General features: G+C 46.8%; 1 protein-coding gene across 1 annotated transcript in view; it reads left to right on the top strand.

Annotated features, from left to right (window-relative positions):
• Positions 1–12,942: 12,942 nt before the first annotated feature.
• RAB3GAP1 (RAB3 GTPase activating protein catalytic subunit 1) overlaps positions 12,943–20,137 on the top strand; it is an 87,420-nt gene continuing 80,225 nt past the window's right edge. Inside the window, exons 1-2 of the mRNA XM_068131591.2 lie at positions 12,943–13,010; positions 14,298–14,353. Coding sequence (XP_067987692.2) covers positions 12,993–13,010; positions 14,298–14,353 — 74 coding nt within the window. The 5' untranslated portion in view covers positions 12,943–12,992. The remainder of the gene's footprint in view (positions 13,011–14,297; positions 14,354–20,137) is intronic.

Below are 20,137 nucleotides of genomic sequence, written 5' to 3' on the forward strand. Positions count from 1 at the left end.
CGCTCGAGTTGTGTCCGTCCTTCGCCACCCACCGGACGGCCACAAGTACGAGGCACTCAAGCGGCTACTCCTAGCCATGTTCGGCCTCACGGACGACGCACGGGCCGACCGCCTCCTGGATCTCCCCGAGCTCGGCGACACGCGCCCGTCGGTCCGAATGGACCATATGCTGTCACTGTTGGGCGACGAAGCCCCCGGTTCTCTATTCCGGGTGCTTTTTCGTCGCCAACTTCCAGCGCAGGTTCGCCTCGCATTGGCCGGGACCGGGCTAACGGAACCCCGAGCATTGGCAGCCGAGGCGGACAGGTACTTCGCGGCTTCGGATACGCGGGCGAGAGTCGGCGCGGCCGTCACGGACCTCGAGGCTGATGCTGCTGATGCTGCTGATCCACAGCATCAGCTTACACAGCATACGCAGCATGCTGATACGCCCCTCGTGACCGCTGCCATGCCCCGCCCATCGCCGCGGCGAAAACCGCCAACTCCACCGGCCTGGCGGAGCCAGCCACACTCCTCCAGCTCCACCACCTGGTGCTGGTTCCACGCCACATTTGGCCACGAGGCTCGGCAATGTCATCCGCCATGCTCATTCAACAGGTCGGGAAACGCCCGGGCCGGCGCTCAATAGTGGCGATGAGCGCCGGCCATTCGAGCAGCCTGCTGTTCATAACGGACACCTTATCCGGGCGCCGTTACCTGTGCGACACGGGAGCGCAGGTGAGTGTCGTTCCCGCCGGCACGTCAGACAAGCACGCCGCGGGCGGGGGCCCCGCGCTGCTTGCCGCGAACGGGACGCCCATCCGTACGTACGGAAAACGCTGCCTCTCTCTGCGGTTCGGAGGGCAGGTTTTCCGATGGACGTTCGTCACCGCCGACGTGCCCATGGCACTGCTTGGCGCGGACTTCCTGTGCGCTAATGGGCTCCTGGTCGACGTAAAGCGCAGACGTCTTGTCCAGGCCGAGACGTTCAGCTCGCTCGCTTGTGCACTGCCCAGCTCGCCGAGCAGCTCAACGAGTGGCTTGCCAAGCGGCTTGCCGAACGGTTCGGTTCCGGCCACGTTGGTCTGTACGCTTCCGGCAGCGGACGCATTCACCCGCCTCCTCGCCGGCTTCCCGGCCCTCACGCGGCCCACCTTCTCGGCGGGGGCCGTCAAGCATGGGGTGGCCCATCACATCCCCACCGTCGGGCCACCGGTCTACGCCCGGGCACGCCGCCTCGAGCCGACGAAGCTGGCGGTGGCAAAAGTGGAGTTCGCGACCCTGGAGCGACTCGGCATCGTTCGGCGCTCAGAGAGCGCTTGGGCGTCGCCGCTGCACATCGTGCCGAAGCCCGGCGGGGGATGGCGACCGTGCGGGGACTATCGCCGTCTCAATGACGCCACGACTCCCGACCGCTACCCCGTCCCCCTCATTCAGGACTTTTCCGCCCGTTTGGCGGGCATGTCCTTCTTCTCGAAGGTGGACCTCATACGCGGCTACCATCAGGTCCCCGTCAGGCCGGAGGACGTCCCGAAGACGGCGGTCATCACGCCATTCGGACTCTTCGAGTTCCTGCGGATGCCCTTCGGTCTGAAGAATGCGGCTCAGGCGTTCCAGCGACTGATGGACAGCGTCCTGCGCGACTTGGATTTTGTCTACGTCTACCTGGACGATATCCTCGTCGCCAGCGCGTCCCGCGAAGAGCACCTACGCCACCTCCGCACGCTCTTCGAATGCCTGGGCCAGCATGGCCTGATTGTGAACCCCGCAAAGTGCCAGTTTGGCGCCGCCATAATCGATTTTCTGGGGCACCGTGTCACCAGGCACGGAGCCGTCCCCCTGCCGGCCAAGGTGGAGGCGGTGAAGGGGTTTCCGCGCCCCCGCACGATCAGAGGGCTGCAGGAGTTCCTGGGCATGGTGAACTTTTACCATCGGTTCCTGCCCCGTATCGCCCAGCTCCTGCGCCCCCTGCACGAAGCTCTCCGAGGTAAGCCGGGCAAAGGCGACGTTACCTGGACCGAGCAGATGGACACGGCGTTCACGGGCGCGAAGCTCGCCTTGGCTAACGCCACCATGCTCGCGCACCCGGCGCCCGATGCACCGATCGCCCTCACCACCGACGCCTCGGACTACGCGGTGGGCGCGGTGCACGAGCAATGGGTGCGTGGAGCTTGGCAACCGCTGGCATTCTTTAGCCGGCAGCTTCGCCCACCCGAACGCCGTTACAGTACCTTCGACCGCGAGTTGCTCGGGCTTCACTTGGCGGTCAGGCACTTCCGCCATCTGCTCGAGGGCCGTGCGTTCACGGCCTTCGTCGACCACAAGCCGCTGATCTTCGCGATGGGCAAGGTCACCGAGCCGTGGTCGGCCCGGCAGCAGCGTCACCTCTCGGCCGTGTCCGAGTACACGACGGACATCCGGCACGTCACGGAGAAGGACAACCCGGTGGCGGATTGCCTTTCCCGGGCCGTCGCCCACGCAGTCCACCTCGGCATCGACTATGCCCGGATGGCAGCGGACCAGGCCGCTGACCCCGACGTCCAGGCCTTGCGGACCGCCGTCACAGGCCTCCGTGTCACCGAGGTGCCGTTCGACGGCGCAGGCGCGGCCCTCTTGTGCGACGTCTCCCTCGGGCGTCCTCGCCCCATCGCGCCCGCGGGCTGGCAGCGCCAGGTGTTTGACGCCATCCACGGCCTGTCCCACCCGGGCGCGAGGGCCTCCCAAAGGTTGATCGCCGACAAGTTCGTCTGGCATGGCCTCCGGAAGGCCGTCCGCGGCTGGGCCAGGACGTGCCTCGCGTGCCAGCGCGCCAAGGTGCACCGGCACACCCAGGCCCCGTTGGCCCCGTTCACGGTGCCGGAACGCCGGTTTGACCACGTCCACGTGGACCTGGTGGGACCTCTGCCCCCCTCGCGGGGTTTAACCCACGTCCTCACCATGGTGGACCGCACCACCCGGTGGCCGGAGGCCGTGCCCTTGGCTTCGACGACGGCGGCGGATGTCACGCAGGCTTTCATCGCCACCTGGGTCGCCCGGTTCGGCGCCCCCTCAGACATCTCGTCCGACCGCGGCCCCCAGTTCACCTCGGAGCTCTGGGGGGCGGTCGCGCAGGGGCTCGGGGTCCGGCTGCACCGAACCACGGCCTACCACCCCCAGGCTAACGGCCTGTGTGAGCGATTTCACCGCTCATTGAAGGCCGCGCTCCGGGCCACCCTCCGCGACGGCGGCTGGGTCGACAGGCTCCCCTGGGTCCTGCTGGGCCTCCAGACGGCGCCCAAGGAGGACCTGCGTGCATCCGCGGCGGAGTTGGTCTTCGGGCAACCGCTGCGGGTGCCGGGCGAGTTCCTCCCCGACTCCACGGCACCATGGTCCGCGGCACAGCAGCGCTCCGCTCTGCAAGAGACCGCCCAGAGGTTCGCCCCGGTGCCAACGGCATGCCACGGGCACCCACCGACGCACGTCGTCCCGGAGCTTCGCACGGCGGAGTACGTCTTTGTCCGCCACGATGCCCACCGGACACCACTGCGGCCCCCGTACGACGGGCCTTTCCGCGTGCTGGAGACCGGGGCGAAGCACTTCACCCTGGACATCGGCGGTACTCCTGACCGCGTTTCTGTAGACCGCCTCAAGCCGGCCCACCTCGACGTGGACCATCCACCGCCAGTGGCCCGACCCCCGCGTCGGGTCCGCCCCCCTGCGGGCGGACCCCCGGCACCGCCCAGCCCCGCCGCCACGCCACCCCCCGGTCCTGCAGCCAGAGGCATCCCAGATGGCATCCCTGCATCCCAGACGCCGCCAGTCGCCAGGGGGCGCTTCGGCCGGGTCATCCGTTTGCCCCGCAAACTGACCCTTCAGGTGCGCGGGGATTCTGGGGGGGGCGCGTGTGGCGGACACGAAAGCACTGACGTGGTGACATCACCCCGCACACCAAGTGGGGATGGGCCACGCCAGGGAGAGAGGCGTGGCCTCACGATATACACGGGGCGCGCAGCCCTGAGCAGCTTAGTGCTGCAGTTTGAGTACTTTGAATAAAGACTGTTTTATGAACCGCGTTGTCCGCGTGCTCCTTGCGAAAACATTAGCATGCGCAGCATCGCGCTTTAATACCCTATTTTACTCCAGGAGATCCCAGGATTACCTACCCAAAATATTGTTGCGATCGGTTTAGCCGTTTTTGCGGTACCTTCGAACGGAAGGACGGACAGACAGACGGACGGACATTTGGTGAATTATATTAAGATTCTACATGCTGCCCTGTCTTCAAGCAACCATTGAAATTGGTTTGCAATACTCTTATTCGGTGTAGTGTACGGTTTATTCTACCAGGTGAGCGCCAGAGGTATTGCCCTTATAGTCCTTGAGCCAACCGGCCATTTTTTGAAGTGGATGCTCCGGGGGGGGAGTAATTCTCATTATGATTTTCCATTAGACCAATGTCTCAAGTGTCAGAAAAGGTGTGATGGACATCTGAGAACGGTAGCTTAGTGCCCGGATGGACGCCATCTTTGAAACCACCCAGCTCGAAAATGCCCATTTGGTGGGGTACATTGTTGCACGTGTATCTGGACTTCTATACTAGCTATCGATGTGCGGTTGACGACTAAATATACGTCCGATGTGTACCGTCTAAATAAAAAATAATATGAAGCATTTTGTTTTAGATTAATTATTATAAAAATCAATTATCGAAAAAAAATCATATATTTTTCAATATTTTATTATTAGACTTGTACTTTTTTTTAGTGAAACAACACTGGTATGATTTTCCAAATTATGCATTGTGCTACACCGTTTATCTGTCTATAAAAATAACTCAAAAACTAAAACATATCATCCACCACGAGTGTACACAAAAAATATATGAAAAGGCATGCACTTTCCACAAACCGAAACTATGTCAGTTGGAATTTCCCGCCGATAATCAACCCACAGAACCCAATGCCGAAAGTGACGTCAGTCTATTCTATATCTATATTCTATATTCTATATCTCAGTCTGAGATTTGTTGCGGTGACCTGATTAACTTCTGAGGGGGGGGGGGGGGGGGGGGTGGGTGGCTTAAGAACTAAAAGTGAACATGTTAGATGGCGCCACATACAACTCTATTATAGAGTTGTATTGTGGCGCCATCTAACATGTTCACTGACTTGGATGAGTATGTCTATGTAAGCTGGCGAGCTTTTCGGATATCGGAGTAATCTAACGTCAGTCTTTTTGTTCTTTCAGCTGAGATGGCCGGTGTCGAGGCGAAACGGGCGAAGATTGAACCTGAGTCCGGAACGTGCATCCTGTGCAGCAAGAAGTCGCCACTCTCTGAACTAAGCAAGGCAGCGGGCAACAGTTCTTGGAAGACATTGTGTGACGCAGCCGCAGTTAGAAACTTTTATCCAATTCTAAAGCTAGTCCAAGAAGGCGCAGTTGAACTTCCTAATATTCCAATATTATACCATAGGGCTTGTAGATCAGACTTCACTCACAAAAACCACCTAGCTACTTTGACCAATGCAGCTAGAAGTTCTTCAGTTGATACTGGCGATGCGGTGCGACGGCGATCATCACGGGAAGAGACAGGATCAACTTCAACGGTCTACGATGATAAATGCATTTTTTGCCAGCGTGCTTCAAAATTCATAAAAGGCAGTCATACCCGTGAAACAGTTGTCTTGGCTGTTGAACTTCGAGCAGATAAGACAATAAGAGATGCTGCGACAGCTCGCAATGATGAGAGAGTTTTGGCATTGACTACACGAGATATGGTTGCAGCTGAGGCTCACTACCACTTCTCCTGCTATAGAAACTACACACGGCCCCAAAAACCTCAAGTAGAAACTGACATTGAAGATAATATCGAGAAAAAAGAAATGATACGATGTATATTCAATTTCATTCGCACTGACTTGTTCTTGAACCCGAGGATTGTTCCAATAGTTGATGTTGCAACAGATATCCTGTCTTCAGATACATTTTCAGTTGATGTTCGTGACTCCATCAAGAAGAATCTGCAGCGCACATTACAAAGAGAGTTTGGAGAATCGCTCATCTTCTTCAATGTGAAACACCGTGTATACTTGATGCCCGATAATCTGACAAAGCGAGAGATTGCTGCAGAGTGCGTAAACCTGAAAGCAGAAGTGAAAGCATTTGAACGAACGGACGGTGAAAGTAACATTGTGCGTGCAGCTACTTCACTGCGACACCAGATCAAAGATGCTCATTACAATGAACGTTGGCCGCCTCAGCCAGCAGAACTCACTTCAGATTACGTGAAGATACCAGATTCTCTTCGTGTATTTCTGCATACTTTGATTTGCGGGAGTGGGGGTAGCTCTGCGCGTGCCGACACACTGGTATGGTCGATGGCTCAAGATATCATCAATGCTGTACACCGGGGTACCATCAGCACATCGAAGCATGTCCTACTTCCGTGGGTCATGAAAACGCTCACCGGTAATACAGAGGTCATCAGAATATTGAATCGACTCGGGCACGGATGTTCGTACACAGTTCTGGAAGAAATCGAGACAGCGCTATGCATAGACAAATTAGCAAGTGTGGAGAAAGATACAGTACCACTTCCGTCACATGTGCACCCTTCGGTCCCGACTGTATTAGCATTCGATAACATCGACAGGCTAGAGGAATCGCTGAGTGGTGGCGGAACATCGCATCGCGTCAACGGTATCATCGTCCAACCGAAGTCGCAGTCGTGTTTGCCGCCCCAACCTCCATCGGCAGTATCCAAAGCAGATAAGAAGCGATCTATCCCGTCATCCAGCGATTTAGTTCCAATATACAGCGGTGGGAAACGAGAGGGCCCACCTGCAATCAAGCCTGCAGATCTTTCTGACACTCTTGCAGGCGCAACATCCCTTGCGCAGCGCCGAAATCACGTATGGATTATGACTCGCATGCTGGAACCATGCGACCAGACAATCAGTTCGTGGACTGGTTTCAACATCATGACTAGAGATCGTGTTCAGGTGACGGAAGATGTAGTTGGCTACCTGCCGACTATAAACGCGCCTGCCACAGATATGGCAACAGTGCAAGAAATCCTCAGAGAAGCTCTGAACATCATGTCATCACTTCAGCTTGAGCGTATACCGGTGGTGCTAGACCAGGCACTATTTGCTAAGGCGACCGAAATAGCATGGAAAGATGTCGATCGATATGGAAGAATCGTGCTCATGATGGGGAACTTCCATACCATCTGTAACTTCATGTCGAGCATTGGGAAAATGTTTGGAGATGCAGGCCTTCGGGATGTAGCTGTTGAGTCAGGAGTAATCGCTGAAGGTTCCATCAACAGGGTTCTGGAAGGCAAACAATACAACCGTGCTGTGCGACTCCACAAGTTGATGTACGAGGCACTAATGCGCATGATTTGGAAGGGCTTCCAGGTGTGGATAGAAAGCAATCATCCTGACAAGGAACCCCAGATTCGAAGCACTGACCTCAAAATTCGCAGCATCAAGGAGGATGTTTGCCACGAGACTCTCGCTGCTGCTCTCGATGATGATTCATGTGTACAGAGCTTTGACATGTTCGCGAAATACCTACATTTTCTGCGAACCAAACATGGAGACCTGGCTCGCTTCTGGATGATGTATATTGATATGGTAGAGACCCTGCTGGGGTTGATTCGTGCGGATAGAGAAGGCGACTGGATGCTTCACTTGGCTTGTGTCAGAAGAGTGATCCCTTGGTGTTTCGCAATGAACAAGGTGAACTATGCTAGATATCTACCAGTGTACTATGCACAGATGACGCAACTCCACGAAACATGCCCCGAGTTGTACAGGCATTTCAATCAAGGCTACTTCTCTGTACAGCTTAGACCAGGGAATCCATTTGCCAGAATCGCTGTTTATCAGACAACAGAAGAAACAGTAAACAAAGATACGCAAACAGCTGGAGGAACACGAGGTTTTAGTCTTCGACAAGGGGCTGTGTCACGATACTATCTAACTGCAGAAAATCGGGCTACTGCACTGAGGCAACTACGAGAAACTATCCTTGTGAATGGCAGCGACACATCTCACGCCAAGCACCCTGACTTGTCTACTTCTCGCATCAAACGTGATGAGTCTGGCGTCACAGCTATCTGTGATCTACTGGAAAATGACTGAACCAATCCATTCGCCGATGATCCGTCATGTCTTCTCAGTATATCTACCGGAGCGGCTGCGAGGGAGGACGTTTCTAATGACCTACTCAACACCCTGCAAAAGGGGGAAGCGGCGTATCAAAGCTTCCAGAAACGTCTTGAAGAGGGAACAGGCTTTCATGACACATTGAACAAGCTAAACTTGAAGACCTTTGGTAAGATCAAGCAGAAAGTTGTGAAGGGCACAAACAAGGAGATCGTCCTGAGAGCTGACAGACAACTGTTTGCCACCATGATACTCATCGCCAAGACAAGGAACCTCGACATGCAACTTGTCCTTTGTCACCCACTAGGGCCGTTACCATGGTCTTTGGCAAACGTTGATGGGTCAATGAAAAAAACGAACAAAGCTGCACTTGCGAAACACATGGAAGGTCTTGTGGAACCAGCCGAGAACGTTGACAAGCGAAGTGCAACAATAATTGATGCGATGGCTCTCATACAAAAGATGCATGGCGAGAACGACACGTTCGAAGAACTATCTGACCGCATCCTTGCTGCAGCGCTTCACGCTGGTCAAGGCAGTGAGCGCATCGATGTTGTCTTTGACACATACACAGAAGAATCCATCAAAGCAGCTGAGCATGTGAACCGCGGTTCAAATGAAGGCATCAGTTTCAGCGAGATCAGACCCGCACACAAAATCATGAACTGGCGGCGTCTCCTTGCTTGCAGCCAGACAAAGGAGAAACAGGTTGTGTTTCTGGCGGAGTCGTGGAAACATGAAACAAATCGCGAAAAGCTAGGCAACAGAACACTGTATGTCACCTGTGGTGAAAAATGTCTGGTACTGACCCGCGATAGGTGGAAGTTGGTGCAAGCACTCGAATGTAGCCACGAGGAAGCAGACACGCTTATGTTTCTCCACGCAAAGCACGCCGCTACCCACTACAAGACGATCATCTTAGTGGCAGATGACACCGACGTTCTGATCATCAGTCTTCATCTCAGCAGAACCACCGATAGTCAGCTCTTCATCAGACGAGGAACAAAGGTTCGAGTCAGAATGATCGACGTTGGAAAGTTGGCTGCGGTATTGGGGTCTGGAGTTTGCAGTGCATTGCCAGGGCTTCATGCATGGAGCGGGTGTGACACTGTGAGTGCTCTGGCTAGCCAAGGAAAGATAAAGGCTTTGAAGCTTGTGCAAGCGAATGAGCTGTATCTTCAAGCATTCACAGATCTGGGATCTTCGTGGAATGTACCAACAGACGTCTTCAATAGCATTCAGGCCTTCACGTGTCAGCTGTACGCCAAGAACACGAAGGTCGTCGGTGTTAATTCGCTCCGTTATCACATGTTCTGTGCAAAGAAGGGCCAGATCGAATCTGGACAATTGCCGCCTTGTGAAGACTCCTTGATGCAGCATACGCTTAGGGCCAACTATCAGGCGGCTATCTGGCGACGCAGCCTTGAAAACCTACCAGACGTCCCAACACCATCAGCAGGACATGGTTGGGAACTCGATGATGGCGGTTCGCTCACAATCCGATGGATGGCGGGTCTACCAGCTCCAGATGTCGTCTTGAATCTCATCTCATGCACATGCAGAAGGACGTGTCGACCGTCAGATTGCTCCTGCATACTGAATGGGTTGAAGTGCACTGTTGTGTGTAAGCTGCAGGGATGCTCCAACATGGTGCAGGATGATGCTATCGTGGCTCAGGATGCCAATGACTCTGATGGCGACTCTGATGATTAACTTTGTGTGCACTGTATATTGTATAGCATATGTTGTTCTCTATTATAATGCAGGCCAAATTGCCTGAAAATCTTTATAGACAGATAAACGGTTTAGCAAAATGTATAATTTGGAAGATCATACCGGTGTTATTTGACTAAAACATGACATGTTCAATGATACCTCCGCTTGCTTATTAGGAATATACATCGTATGGTGTTAAAATCAGCTCCATACGTCTTTCCAAACTCTAGTAATGAATAATTAATATAATTGGCGGCCATTTTGAAATCCAAGATGGCCACCAAAGTGCAGATTTCCTATGTAACAATTTCCGCCTGCTTATTAGATATCGTATGGTGTTAAAATCCTCTCCGTACGACATTCCTAACTTGCGTTATCGTCAGAATAGATAATGCCAGCGGCGGCCTAAGTCATTTTATGCCTCTTTACATTTATTTGTTGTAAACTCGTGGTGGATGATATGTTTTAGTTTTTGAGTTATTTTTATAGACAGATAAACGGTGTAGCACAATGCATAATTTGGAAAATCATACCAGTGTTGTTTCACTAAAAAAAGTACAAGTCTAATAATAAAATATTGAAAAATATATGATTTTTTTTCGATAATTGATTTTTATAATAATTAATCTAAAACAAAATGCTTCATATTATTTTTTATTTAGACGGTACACATCGGACGTATATTTAGTCGTCAACCGCACATCGATAGCTAGTATAGAAGTCCAGATACACGTGCAACAATGTACCCCACCAAATGGGCATTTTCGAGCTGGGTGGTTTCAAAGATGGCGTCCATCCGGGCACTAAGCTACCGTTCTCAGATGTCCATCACACCTTTTCTGACACTTGAGACATTGGTCTAATGGAAAATCATAATGAGAATTACTCCCCCCGCCGGAGCATTACTTTTGGTCTGGCTCAAGGACTATTATGTTTATATACAGCGAACAACAAAAATAGCTTGATGGTTTCTGTTGGTGCACTATTCGATGGTGTCCCTCTCTCTCCAGCATGATGGCCATTGTACTCATCAGCATGAAGAATAATTGTAAGGCGCTATTTATTACTTATGCAAATACGGATGGCGGAGTTTTTGTCACTTTCCCACACGACACCCACCCCATACTCTCAATATGTTCCAATTGCATTCCCATTTGCATTGTTTTCCTCTTCCAAGCTTGCCTTAACTCCTCTTCCCTTTCTCAATTTAAATTATTTCAATCTATCCCCACAACTTTACCCCAGTGAGTATGCAATAAATAGACAAGTCCAAACGCCTGCATGCATTTTCACCTCATGCTTAGAAAGTATGGCAGTGCAGGTTGGGCTATAGGTATCATCGATTGTTATTGCCTCTGAATCTGGAAGGCAATGATATAGGTATCGGCATTTTTTTCCTGCTTCTCCATTTCCAGCCAGAAAACAATCAGCTGCTCTGGGATGGCGCTTGAGCGGTGTCCCTCTTTATTTGCACCTACGGTGCAGGTGCAGCACCAATTCACGGTGAACTGGTTCTTTAGCTCGTATACATGTCAGCATGCTTGGCAGACCCTTACTTTCGTTATTCCCTCGAGTAAACCAATCCTTCTCGTATTTCTGGAAGCAGGTGGCATGTTTCCAACTACTTTGCACTTGTTTTCAGATGCAATCACCTGGAACTATTGCCTGGAGGAATCCTGCTGTGCTGCTTTGGTGCTGCAATGTGTGTGACGCCATGTGCCATTAATGACTGTTACTCCAACATACAATCAATCCTATAGATAATTTAAATCTGTGTATTTTGTTTTCATTGATGATTTAAAGGAAGATGTTGATGGAAATATGCGAACCACCATGGGAAGCACGGCTGACGTTTCAGTCGTTGGCTCTTCATCGGAGCAAGATGAAGGGTTAACACCTGAAACGTCAGCTTCTCCTTGTTTCCCATGACAGTTCCGGGAGCTACCTTAATCAACATCCTGGTAACGTCATCAATCGTTCTACATTTAGCCAACGCACACCATCTGTCACAAGCCATCTATCTGTTCAAGCCTTAGCTAGTTCTTCATTACCTCCGCCACAAAAGGTGGCCGGAGGTTATGTTTTCACCTCTGTCTGTTTATCCTTTATCTCAGGACAGGATATCTCAAAAAGATGTGGACGGATTCAGACAAAATTTGGTGGACAGGTTGGATGTGTGATAATTACGAATTGATTAGACTAGCGTGACTTACCACACGTCGTTTCAGAGGGATAGGCATCTTTGACCATTTCGGTGTCTTTTGGGTAATTGAGTCTTCATGGTGTTTTGGATCTTCAGGGCCATTTGGGTCTTCAGGGTCTTTTGGATCCTCTAGGCCTTCAAGGGTATTTTGGGTCTTTTGGGTGATTGGGGTCTTTTCGGTCTTCGGTGCCTTCAGGGGCTTTTGTGTCTTAAGGGTCTTTTGTTTCCTCTGGGTCTTTAAGGATCTTTCGGGTATTTTGGTTCTTCGGGGTATTTAAGGGTCTTTTGGGTCTAAAGGGTCTTTGGGGTCTTCAGGGTGTTTTGGTTCTTAGGGGTGTTTTGGATCTTTGGGGTGTTTTAGGTCTTAGGGGTGTTTTAGGTCTTAGGGGTGTTTTGGGTCTTTGGGGTGTTTTGAGTCTGAGGGGTGTTTTGGGTTTTCGGGGCTGTTTTGGGTCTTAGGGGTGTTTTGGGTCTTCGGGGCCATTTGGGTCTTCAGGGTCTTTTTGAGTCTTCGTGGTCTTTTGGGTCTTCGGGGTGTTTTGAGTCTTTGTGCGCGTGTGTGTGTGCTTTTAGTTGTCCCCTTTGCCTGTATGTTTTCCTTACGTTCTTAGATATCATTTAATCACTTTTCTCATTTTTTCTGCTCTTAACAGTTCTTCTCCGTTGGTACAATACAAGATGTCCATGGCGGTCAAATGTGCCGCAGGCTATCGATAATGATTCGCGTTTTTATCACTGATTAAAAATAGCTTTTTAATGCACTTTAAACCGATGCACAATAAAAAATAACATAAATAAATTTAAAAGAATAATGTTCTTCCAACAAAGCGAAGCAGCAAATCACAATCGACGTTACTGTGTGTTTTCATTAGTTTTCTCCCGGCGTTAATTGGCCAATAGGAGGCGCCCATTCTGCTTGAGCCTTGAAGCGACCAGCTGTCATGGCTGGGGAGAGTGAGGTGTGGTACAGCACGGCACAGCACACCACAGCACGATCGTACAGCATGATATTGATAGGACAGCACACATTGCACAGCAAGCAGTCTTTGATCGTCTGCACTTTGCATCTCTGAATTTGTGTTTTAGTGTCGCAGTATAAACTCCGATTACACTCAAGCACAGTTATGAGTTGTGGAGATTCCTCAGTACGTACCGGTACAGTGGGAGCGATTGACCGTTTAATGTTTTTAATCATTTAATGTTTGTACCAGCAGATGACAACTGGATATGGTAGATACATTTGTGGCAAAATGCAACAACGATGGAGCAAGTCATGTGTCAAATTCAAAAAAAGTTCAATGATGTTTATTGTGTGTGTGTGTGTGTGTGTGTGTGTGTGTGTGTGTGTGTGTGTGTGTGTGTGTGTGTGTGTGTGTGTGTGTTGCAATGAGGGGACATTGTGTGTGTGTGTGTGTTGCAATGAGGGCACATTGTGTGTGTGTGTGTTGCAATGAGGGCACGTTGTGTGTGTGTGTGTTGCAATAAGGGGACATTGTGTGTGTGTGTGTTGCAATCAGGGCACATTGTGTGTGTGTGTTGCAATGAGGGCACGTTGTGTGTGTGTGTTGCAATGAGGGCAAATTTGTGTGTGTGTGTTGCAATGAGGGCACAGTGTGTGTGTGTGTGTGTTGCAATGAGGGCACATTGTGTGTGTGTGTTTTGCAATGAGGGCACGGGGTGTGTGTTGCAATGAGGGCAGTGTGTGTGTGTGTGTGTGTGTGTGTGTGTGTGTGTGTGTGTGTGTGTGTGTGTGTTGCAATGAGGGCAGTGTGTGTGTGTGTGTGTGTGTGTGTGTGTGTGTGTGTGTGTGTGTGTGTGTGTGTGTGTGTGTGTGTGTGTTGCAATGAGGGCACTGTGTGTGTGTGTGTGTGTGTTGCAATGAGGGCACGTTGTGTGTGTGTGCGCGTGTGCTTTAAAACCTAATCTTTTGGCATTGGCGTAAGGCTCCTGGAGAAACCTAAAAATCACATGGCTTTTTACCTAAACCACATACAGGAAGACATTAGTTGTGATCAGTGTACTTTTGCCTGAATAGCCAAGTAAACAAAGGCCAAACTCGTATCATATATTGCATGTGAACCTGGCTTCCCCACACCATGAGTACTAAACACGTCAAACAGCATGAATCTATGAACGATGTATTTGATGGTACATTTATTTTCAAGCCACTGCATGTTTCCCCTCGATTTGTATAAAACTAGTGTGCAAGCTGAGTTATTGTCTTCTTGCCTGATTCTCACCGACAGACCGAATCAGAAGTTTTTGAGATCTCAGACTTCACCACAGCATCAGAGTGGGAAAGGTACCAGACTTGGATTCTAACCTATCACATCGTATCGTGAACCCATGATGAACATGTTCATGGTGCATTATGAGCATATCTCTTTAAACTTGCATGGTCGATTTGTTGTGAAAATTAACCATCGAAATGCTGTCGGGGCAAATGACTTACATTGCATGTAGTTCTCTGTTTATTCAAAGTGAAATATTTTAATTATTATTTTGATGGACCGAGAGTTTTGTGACTTTGAAAAAGACATTCTCAATTCCATCATGATGATTCTTCTATGAATTAAAGATGTTTCTCATTTTTGATGAGATTGAGAACATGTTCTGATCTGTTTCGCATTCCCATCTGAGTACATGATCATGATTCGAGATCACAGAATTTGTTTTTTTTAATACCCAATCATTGAGGTTAATGGATCAAAATAATAGAAGGCTCCAAATAATAGAAGGTTCCAAATAATAGAATGAATAAATGAATGAATAGTATAAATGAATGAATGATCGTTTTAAGGCCATTTTCCCCGATGAAGGGTTAACGGCCGATAGCCTTGCGGGCCCCATGACAATCATGGTTCCCTGTTCGAGGCAATGTTTTTATGGCCGGATGCCCTTCCTGACGCCAAGACGCCATCCCTTGGTCACGCTCTAACGATGCGCAGGGATACGATGTACCTATTCTAAATCGGGGTACACACCGGGATCATTCATCCCAGCAAACTGGTACTCAATTTGCCGACCTCGGAAGGATGACAGGCTGAGTCAACCACCCTGGTGTTAATTTAGCGATCGACCGGGATTCGAACCCAGGATCCTAGGATCCCAAGCCGGCACCCTAACCGCGAAGTCAACACCAGGCTCCGAATAATAGAAGGCTCCAAATAATAGAAGGCTCCAAATAATAGAAGGCTCCAAATATTAGAAGGTTCCAAATAACAGAAGGCTCCAAATAATAGAAGGCTCCAAATAAAAAGGATCCAAATAACAGAAGGCTCCAAATAATAGAAGGTTCCAAATAATAGAAGGCTCCAAATATTAGAAGGTTCCAAATAACAGAAGGCTCCAAATAATAGAAGGCTCCAAATAATAGAAGGCTCCAAATAATAGAAGGTTCCAAATAATAGAAGGCTCCAAATATTAGAAGGTTCCAAATAACAGAAGGCTCCAAATAATAGAAGGCTCCAAATAAAAAGGATCCAAATAACAGAAGGCTCCAAATAATAGAAGGTTCCAAATAATAGAAGGCTCCAAATATTAGAAGGTTCCAAATAATAGAAGGCTCCAAATAATAGAAGGCTCCAAATAAAATAAGGATCCAAATAATAGAAGGCTCAAAATAATAGAAGGCTCCAAATAAAAGAAGGATCCAAATAATAGAAGGCTCCAAATATTAGAAGGTTCCAAATATTAGAAGGTTCCAAATAATAGAAGGCTCCAAATAATAGAAGGCTCCAAATAATAGAAGGCTCCAAGTAATAGAAGGCTCCAAATAATAGAAGGCTCCAAATAATAGAAGGCTCCAAATAATAGAAGGCTCCAAATAATAGAAGGCTCCAAATAATAGAAGGCTCTAAATAATAGAAGGCTCCAAATATTAGAAGGCTCCAAATGATAGAAGGCTCCAAATAATAGAAGGCTCCAAGTAATAGAAGGCTCCAAATAATATAAGGCTCCAAATAATAGAAGGCTCCAAATAATAGAAGGCTCAAAATAATAGAAGGCTCCAAATATTAGAAGGCTCCAAAAAATAGAAGGCTCCAAATAATAGAAGGCTCCAAATAACAGAAGGCTCCAAATAACAGCAGGCTCCAAATAACAGAAGGCTCAAAATAACAGAAGGCTCCAAATAACAGAAGGCTCAAAATAATAGAAGGCTCCAAATAAAAGAAGGATCCAAATAATAGAAGGCTCCAAATATTAGAAGGTTCCAAATATTAGAAGGTTCCAAATAATAGAAGGCTCCAAATAACAGAAGGCTCAAAATAATAGAAGGCTCCAAATAAAAGAAGGATCCAAATAATAGAAGGCTCCAAATATTAGAAGGTTCCAAATATTAGAAGGTTCCAAATATTAGAAGGTTCCAAATAATAGAAGGCTCCAAATAATAGAAGGCTCCAAATAATAGAAGGCTCCAAGTAATAGAAGGCTCCAAGTAATAGAAGGCTCCAAATAATAGAAGGCTCCAAATAATAGAAGGCTCCAAATAATAGAAGGCTCCAAATAATAGAAGGCTCTAAATAATAGAAGGCTCCAAATATTAGAAGGCTCCAAATGATAGAAGGCTCCAAATAATAGAAGGCTCCAAGTAATAGAAGGCTCCAAATAATAGAAGGCTCCAAATAATAGAAGGCTCCAAATAATAGAAGGCTCCAAATAATAGAAGGCTCAAAATAATAGAAGGCTCCAAATATTAGAAGGCTCCAAAAAATAGAAGGCTCCAAATAATAGAAGGCTCCAAATAACAGAAGGCTCCAAATAACAGAAGGCTCCAAATAACAGAAGGCTCAAAATAACAGAAGGCTCCAAATAATAGAAGGCTCCAAATAATAGAAGGCTCCAAATATTAGAAGGCTCCAAATAACAGAAGGCTCCAAATAACAGAAGGCTCCAAATAACATAAGGCTCCAAATAATAGAAGGCTCCAAATAATAGAAGGCTCCAAATAACAGAAGGCTCCAAATAACAGAAGGCTCCAAATAACAGAAGGCTCCAAATAACAGAAGGCTCCAAATAATAGAAGGCTCCAAATATTAGAAGGCTCAAAGTAATAGAAGGCTCCAAATAATAGAAGGCTCCAAATATTAGAAGGCTCTAAGTAATAGAAGGCTCCAAATAATAGAAGGCTCTAAGTAATTAATAGAAGGCTCCAAATAATAGAAGGCTCTAAGTAATAGAAGGCTCCAAATATTAGAAGGCTCCAAATAATAGAAGGCTCCAAGTAATAGAAGGCTCCAAATATTAGAAGGCTCCAAATATTAGAAGGCTCCAAGTAATAGAAGGCTCAAAATATTAGAAGGCTCCAAATAATAGAAGGCTCCAAATAAAAGAAGGCTCCAAAAATTAGAATGCTCCAAATAATAGAAGGCTCCAAATAATAGAAGGCTCCAAATAAAAGAAGGCTCAAAATATTAGAAGGCTCAAAATATTAGAAGGCTCCAAATAATAGAAGGCTTCAAATATTAGAAGGCTCCAAATAATAGAAGGCTCCAAATATTAGAAGGCTCCAAATAATAGAAGGCTCCAAATAATAGAAGGCTCCAAATAATAGAAGGCTCCAAATAATAGAAGGCTCCAAGTAATAGAAGGCTCCAAATAATAGAAGGCTCCAAGTAATAGAAGGCTCCAAGTAATAGAAGGCTCCAAGTAATAGAAGGCTCCAAATAATAGAAGGCTCCAAATAATAGAAGGCTCCAAGTAATAGAAGGCTCCAAATAATAGAAGGCTCCAAATAATAGAAGGCTCCAAATAATAGAAGGCTCCAAATATTAGAAGGCTCCAAATAACAGAAGGCTCCAAATAACAGAAGGCTCCAAATAATAGAAGGCTCAAAATAATAGAAGGCTCCAAATAATAGAAGGCTCCAAATAATAGAAGGCTCCAAGTAATAGAAGGCTCCAAGTAATAGAAGGCTCCAAATAATAGAAGGCTCCAAATAATAGAAGGCTCCAAATAATAGAAGGCTCCAAGTAATAGAAGGCTCCAAGTAATAGAAGGCTCCAAATAATAGAAGGCTCCAAATAATAGAAGGCTCCAAGTAATAGAAGGCTCCAAATAATAGAAGGCTCCAAATAATAGAAGGCTCCAAATAATAGAAGTCTCCAAATAATAGAAGGCTCCAAATAATAGAAGGCTCCAAATAATAGAAGGCTCCAAATAATAGAAGGCTCCAAATAATAGAAGGCTCCAAATAATAGAAGGCTCCAAATAATAGAAGGCTCCAAATAATAGAAGGCTCCAAATAATAGAAGGCTCCAAATAATAGAAGGTTCCAAATAATAGAAGGTTCCAAATAATAGAAGGTTCCAAATATTAGAAGGTTCCAAATAATAGAAGGCTCCAAATAATAAAAGGCTCCAAATAATAGAAGGCTCCAAATAATAGAAGGCTCCAAATAATTGAAGGCTCCAAATAATTAGAAGGTTCCAAATAATAGAAGGTTCCAAATAATAGAAGGTTCCAAATATTAGAAGGTTCCAAATAATAGAAGGCTCCAAATAATAGAAGGTTCCAAATAATAGAAGGCTCCAAATAATAGAAGGTTCCAAATAATAGAAGGTTCCAAATAATAGAAGGTTCCAAATAATAGAAGGTTCCAAATAATAGAAGGCTCCAAATAATAGAAGGCTCCAAATAATAGAAGGCTCCAAATAATAAAAGGCTCCAAATAATAGAAGGCTCCAAATAATAGAAGGCTCCAAATAATAGAAGGCTCCAAATAATTAGAAGGTTCCAAATTATAGAAGGTTCCAAATAATACAAGGTTCCAAATAATAGAAGGTTCCAAATAATAGAAGGTTCCAAATAATAGAAGGCTCCAAATAATAGAAGGCTCCAAATAATAGAAGGCTCCAAATAATAGAAGGCTCCAAATAATAGAAGGTTCCAAATAATAGAAGGCTCCAAATAATTAGAAGGTTCCAAATAATAGAAGGCTCCAAATAATAGAAGGCTCCAAATAATAGAAGGCTCCAAATAATAGAAGGCTCCAAATAATAGAAGGCTCCAAATAATTAGAAGGTTCCAAATAATAGAAGGCTCCAAATATTAGAAGGCTCCAAATAATAGAAGGCTCCAAATAATAGAAGGCTCCAAATAATAGAAGGCTCCAAATAATAGAATGCTCCAAATAATAGAAGGCTCCAAATAATGGAAGGCTCCAAATAATAGAAGGCTCCAAATAATAGAAGGCTCCAAATAATTGAATGCTCCAAATAATAGAAGGTTCCAAATAATGGAGAAGGCTCCAAATAATAGAAGGCTCCAAGTAATAGAAGGCTCCAAATAATGGAGAAGGCTCCAAGTAATAGAAGGCTCCAAGTAATAGAAGGCTCTAAGTAATAGAAGGCTCCAAATAATAGAAGGTTCCAGATAATAGAAGGCTCCAAATAATGGAGAAGGCTCCAAATAATAGAATGCTCCAAATAATAGAAGGCTCCAAATAATAGAATGCTCCAAATAATAGAAGGCTCCAAGTAATAGAATGCTCCAAATAATAGAATGCTCCAAATAATAGAATGCTCCAAATAATAGAAGGCTCCAAATAATAGAAGGCTCCAAATAATAGAAGGCTCCAAGTAATAGAATGCTCCAAATAATAGAATGCTCCAAATAATAGAATGCTCCAAATAATAGAATGCTCCAAATAATAGAAGGCTCCAAATAATAGAATGCACCAAATAATAGAAGGCTCCAAGTAATAGAATGCTCCAAATAATAGAATGCTCCAAATAATAGAATGCTCCAAATAATAGAATGCTCCAAATAATAGAAGGCTCCAAGTAATAGAATGCTCCAAATAATAGAATGCTCCAAATAATAGAATGCTCCAAATAATAGAAGGCTCCAAATAATAGAATGCTCCAAATAATAGAAGGCTCCAAATAATAGAAGGCTCCAAGTAATAGAAGGCTCCAAATAATAGAAGGCTCCAAATAATAGAATGCTCCAAATAATGGAAGGCTCCAAATAATGGAAGGCTCCAAATAATGGAAGGCTCCAAATAATAGAAGGCTCCAAATAATAGAATGCTCCAAATAATAGAATGCTCCAAATAATAGAAGGCTCCAAATAATAGAAGGCT

Source organism: Myxine glutinosa, chromosome 1, assembly GCF_964187855.1.
Source record: "Myxine glutinosa chromosome 1, kmMyxGlut1.1, whole genome shotgun sequence".
NCBI lineage: Eukaryota > Metazoa > Chordata > Myxini > Myxiniformes > Myxinidae > Myxine > Myxine glutinosa.